At 32.2% G+C, this 6,000-nt stretch overlaps 1 protein-coding gene across 4 annotated transcripts in view; it reads right to left on the bottom strand.

Annotated features, from left to right (window-relative positions):
* Positions 1 to 229: 229 nt before the first annotated feature.
* The window catches only part of LOC123536074 (uncharacterized), a 47,398-nt gene continuing 41,627 nt past the window's right edge, over positions 230 to 6,000 (bottom strand). The window contains exons 1-2 of one of the 4 annotated variants that reach the window (XM_053528970.1): positions 2,555 to 2,827; positions 232 to 1,755 (exon numbers count right to left, since the gene is read on the bottom strand). In XM_053528970.1, coding sequence (XP_053384945.1) covers positions 1,040 to 1,570 — 531 coding nt within the window. In that variant the 5' untranslated portion in view covers positions 1,571 to 1,755; positions 2,555 to 2,827 and the 3' untranslated portion in view covers positions 232 to 1,039. Of the gene's footprint in view, positions 1,756 to 2,554; positions 2,828 to 6,000 lie in introns of those variants that run through there. The other 3 variants (XM_053528969.1, XM_045318874.2, XM_053528968.1) reach the window with 3 other exon arrangements.

Here is a 6,000-nt window from a genome sequence, read left to right as displayed (position 1 = left end):
GTGAGGTAGGTAATTGATCTAGAAAAAGAAAAAATAAGTTTCAAATCAATATGCCTTTTAGTAATAGCTGTATGTACTTGCACGCAAAACTTTAACCAGAATTTTCTAAGTCCAAAAGGGGGCATAATTTGGCCAAAATACATGTCAGAGTTATGGACTTGACCCAGTGAGGTAGGTAATTGATCTAGAAAAGAAAAAATAAGTTTCAAATCTATATGCCTTTTAGTAATAGCTGTATGTACTTGCACGCAAAACTTTAACCAAAATTTTCTAAGTACAAAAGGGGGCATAATTTGGCCAAAATGAAGGTCAGAGTTATGGGACTTGGTCCTATCAACTAGTTTTATAACCCCGAAGACATGTGAAGTTATGGAACTTGACCCAGTGAGGTTGGTAATTGACCTAGAAAAAGAATAAATAAGTTTCAAAGCTATATGCCTTTAAATGATAGCTGTATGTACTTGCATGCAAAAACTTAACCAAGGTGTGACGCCGACGCCGACGCCAGGGTGAGTAGAATAGCTAGACTATTCTTCGAATAGTCGAGCTAAAAATCATCAAAAAGTGTTGGTCCTTCTTCTGATAATATCTTTAAAAAATTTAACCCCAGAGTATATAAGCAACAACATTATCAGCAAACCTAATTTCAAACTTAGTTTCAATGTCAATTACATAACATTGTTAGATTTTCAGCTAACATTTGCTTAAAAACAAAACACAGTAAAATTGGCAGTGGATAAACAATTAAATCTACAATAATGACTTATTCAACTTTTGATCAACAAATGTCAAAAATCATTTCATTACACTTTTCTTTCAATTTTGTGACAAATGGTTATGGTATTTTGCTTCTAAATTATCTAGTTTTTCTCACAAGGTGGACAGTTACACTTTACCTACAAAGCAACAGCTTTTACCATGACATCTGAGGTATGATCAAGGTGTGTTCAAGTAAACAAGCGTCAGCCCACTAATTTGATTTAAGCCTTTACAAGTGTTTATTATACAACATAAGCAAGAAAAAAAAACCTATAAATCATTAATTTGGTGTTTCAAGAACAGCATTCTTCCCATCCAAGTTTTTTGCAGTAGACGTGTAACTCCTGTTTTGTCCGTCGGAAACTGAAGCAGTCTGTGTCAAATTTAATGCTGTTGTATTGGTATGTTCGATTATCGTTGTAAAGCCAGAACTGCTCGACTCTGAATGTCCTTGTGGAGGAGCCAACAAGCATAGCAACACGAAAGCAAGCATCACAATTAGCATTACTACCACAGTTGCAACTCCAAATTTAGCTTTCACAGAGTATTTCCTTCGAATATCCTGTGATCCGAGGTGGTGGATTAACAGATCCGGTTTTCCATTCTTATACTGTCCTTGTGTTATAACAATATCAACCATATTCTGGTTGCTCGGTTTGAAACACATCGTTGAATATTTTCGGTCACCGAACGACCGAGTTACCGTGAACTCGTTATTCTCCGACATGCAGCTGTTTACTGAATAATTATTTACCAACCGTTCGTGGTCTTCTTCGCTATGATCGATAAGATTGTCAGCCCCGAGGGCCATTTTTCAGCACTCTTTTTCTTGTGTGTTTTTTTCTTCTAAGTAGCTTAATGCTCTCTATTATAAATTCTTGTTGTTGCTTTCAGCAGTTTCAACAATTAAGTTTTTTAACGACTGATTTAACAGATATTTAAAGACGACTTTACAGCTCCCTTGCACACTTGTCAAGTTTTATCAAGAAACTTCATCTGAAAATAGAGAAATAAAAACAAGAAATTATTTAGTACTTAAACACAGTTAAAAGTGAAATCATGGTCTATTTATAGTACGTGTACGATTTAACAACTACAGAATGTAGTGTATTTTTATGGTTGTGCTCCAATATATGAAGCCACTGACCAACCATAGATATTTGTTTAAAATACTGTTTTGACAGAGACTGACAGACAGATCCTACTCAAGAATACAAAGTCCTTTCATACATCTATCATTTGTGTCATTTCACAGTTCTTTTATGACCCCCACTTTTAAGTGGCTTTTACATTTTATCCTATTACATGCAACAATACAAAATGTAACTGATTAACATCATGATCTGAAATTTTATTTTGTTTTGTAGCTAAGTTTCAGCAAAACTATAAATATTTTGTGTCTCCAGTTGTACTAGTCCATTAATATTTTGTGTCTTCAATAATTTATTGTACTGGTCCATTATAACACTCCAGTGTCAAGTGACTGACATTACTTGGAGGCAATTCAGAGACTTTTTTTCAGGCGAATTTAGGACCGATATTTAACCCAAATCTAAAAGACAAATTGCACACTTTCTTTTCCAAATTTCAAAGCTAAAATTTCAAACGTTATTTTAAAAAAAAAGTTTAATGCATTTACGACCATTTTTTCTTAAAAAACAACTTTAATTAAAAAAGAATACGACCTTTTTAACAATTCCAAATTTAGACGTTCAACAATTGTAAAGGTTCCAGCCCCATTTCCAAATCCGTAGAGAATAAAAAAAAAACAGCAACTTGTAAGTGAAGACTTTACCTTTTAAAGTTTAAATTCAAAAGAAAACTAGTCAATCTTTCCATATCAATTTTACTGCAAAATTAAACAGAAAGTCATCAACAAATTAATTACTTTATCCTGGTAACAAAATGAAATATCTCCAATTTTTCTTTTGATATCCAAAACTCTCAAATTGTCCACCTACTGAACTCTTACAATAATGATATCAAAAGAATGTCAAAACCATTCCTTTAAATTAAACATTTAAACAGTAATCCAGCCTAGTTTGAATAATAACAACACTGGCACATACAACTGTATAACTTTGGATTTTATACATTGATGAAAAGGATATGACCTGACCTGATGAGTCAGCAGATCACACGAAGACATGCTGATCTGCTGTTGATGTTTGATGAATGTGCATTACTATGATTAGGTTAAATTAATGTAGAAGTATGAATAGCACTTGGTGCATTAAGGTGAGTTTGGACCACACTTTGTTTCTACAGTGTAAGATTGTTGTTATTCTATGTTTATAAAACGAAACTGAAAAGAGAATGACTGAATAAGTTTGAAGATGAAGTTGTGAAAAGTTATAATTCAGGCAGGCTGTATTATACCAGTATTATCAGAATGATTTGCACGAAGTTCATGTGGGAAGAAAAAGTAGGTCACTAAGTTGTGGTGGCTCTTTAAGATATAGTAGTAAATAATACAATCATTTAATGTCGTTATTTAAGGTGATGTCACTTTTTGAATTTCCGGTGAATAATAAAAAAAACAAAGAATATCTAGTTCTTTCCAAAAACCGTTATGTTATGATTCAACCAAATAGTTTCCTTTGTCTACCAGAAAGGAACAATTCCTATATCTTAATATTGAGATTTGGTACCTTTATAACTGACAATAAACTAAAACAATAGACATTCATATGTGACGTCGGTGAACTCAACAAAGCAATTTAAAGCACAAATATTAATGTGGAATGTAAAGTAAGTTACACACTACAATATCCGTCCAAGATACTTTCAAAAACAATGCATTTGCAGAATAGAGAGATAAAAATAATTTTGACAGCTCGTGAAAAATTTTGACAGGTATATGATGACTCATGACCTAATTAATTTTTTTCTGTTATTTCTAACTTCCAGTTTGATTTTCATAAAATGGGTATTTTTTATTGTAGCTTACAACTCCTACATTAAAACAATAAAAGAATATATTGTTACCTCACTGTCATTTTGTCTATCCATCTCTCGTACGAATTCCTATTGTTTCAGTCATTTGTCAGTAATTAGAGCAACTCAGTGTTGCAATCATAAAAAACACATCCCTTATTTTCACATAGATATTGAGGATTTATCTAATGAGCACATGAATTGGAAACACAATTTCAATACCGACTGTGTACTGTAATAATGCTAAACTATCTCAGCCGTGACGTGTCCTTAACACAACAAGAATTTACAAAGTAAGCATTAGCAAGTCAATGAAAGCAGTGAGCATACATTAAAAGTAAAGAGATTCTAAGCACGCCTACAACAAAAATGTCTTTTTTAAGTAAAATACATTTTAGTCCTCAAAAGAGATAATTGTCAAGTTTCATAAGTATTGACATTTTCTCGCCCTTAAGAAGTACATTTGTATAACAATTATCATCCCTTCTTCTTTCATTCACTATACATTATCCCTATTAGTAGCCAAAGGACCTTATTTTTCCCAGCTAAGATTTGCTTTGGACACTTTCTTTTTCCTTATTCGTTTTGCAATGATATGACTGAGCATTTATACTGAAAATCTTTATCAATTCAAAATGTATGTACACATTTGATGGACGTGCGTTTATAAATATACAGATTTGCAAGAAGTCCAAGTGTGGATTATACCGTATAAACACACAAAAATAGCATTTAATTTTTAAGGATAACATGGTGTAATAGCCATATTTCATATCTTGTAACTGGATGGTAATATTTAAATGAAATTTGGTCACTTTAAAGACATTCAAAATTAAAAACGTTTCACCGAGAGATTTTTCGAATTTTATCAATTTTTGGGGAGATAACCGGTATTGAAGTTAACATTGATGCCTATGGGAAATATATAATTTCTTTGATTATGAGAATCTGAGCTCGAGTTTCGAGAAAATTTTGCGGTAGAAAGCTGCATTATATGATTCTGATACAAATATCAAAATGAAAGCTAAAATTCCCCGTAGGGAAAAGGAGAAAACTATCTTTTTCTAGTTTTCAGGGGAGATAACGCATGAAAAACCAAAATTATCAGGGGAGGTAATCTAAAGGAAATTTTTGAGAACTTGTGTCACTATATAACTTGTTGATATGCACCTTATTTCTATCGTTTGACATTTTCAAAGCTTACATTATCAAGTTGTATGTACGCTCTTGGTGAAATTTAGGCCTATTACGGGTAGTCATCCTTAAGGGAATGACGTAACACCGTGCGTGTGCAATCTCGCGGAAAAGGCCATTGCACCAATATTGCTCATACGAAATTCTATACAACATATACCGCAAACCTGGTAAATATTGACAAATATAGTATGAAAAAAATATGATGTCTTTTCGATAATACTTAAAAAGGAAATTAAATACATATATGTCAAGTATGACACTGTACTATGCCCCAACGATAACTTGATATTTACAAACATGACTATAAATAGATTAAAATGGAACATAGGGAATTCAGCATTTTTCTAGCATGTTACAATCTAAATATTTCCGGATTTTGTTCAAATTACAAATTAGCTCAGTGGTAAAGCATAATGTCCATGGTCAACAGATCTTTTGCCGTGTGGGTTCGAAACTCAGTATTGAGAATTAATTTTTATTTCACTTTTGCATAAAAATTAGGTTTCCTTCATGAGCTCAGTGACAATACGACAGAGAGGTATCTAAAGCCGATATGGCAGATCAGAATAGTTTATTATATATCAAAGATGATAGATTAAATGCATGCACTCAAGTCATGCAAATAATGAACATGCTATTGTGTTATATAAAGACATATATACAAATTCAAACCATCAAAGAAAGAAACAAAAGTAATGAAATAAAAATGAAAACGAATAGAAAAAAAAAACAAATCTGAAAAAAAAAACTCTTATGAAGATTCGAACCCACAAAACGACTTGCTTATATCCAATTGTTGTCTGCAGTTTACCCAACTGAGCTATGTTGCCTATTTAAAATGAAAGAAATACCAATATTTAATTGTCAAGTAAATTGGTAACCATTATGAATTATTATTTCGTCAGTTATCATGAAATAGACTCGTCCTCGCGTTTCGGCGGGAATCGCGTTATCATTGGGGATTAGTACATTTAAATACAACACTTAATAACAACATCAGATGTGAAAAAAAACCTATGAACTGAAAACATGTTTTGAATTTTGAAATAAAAGCTGAGAAAGAGATGTGGTCCTTTTTCTTTGATTGATCAATCATGGTTTAAGTAA

This window comes from Mercenaria mercenaria, chromosome 17 (genome assembly GCF_021730395.1).
Source record: "Mercenaria mercenaria strain notata chromosome 17, MADL_Memer_1, whole genome shotgun sequence".
NCBI classification, from domain to species: Eukaryota; Metazoa; Mollusca; class Bivalvia; order Venerida; family Veneridae; genus Mercenaria; species Mercenaria mercenaria.
The sequence above is the reverse complement of the archived record's forward strand: the minus strand, read 5'-3'. Positions and strand labels throughout refer to the sequence as shown.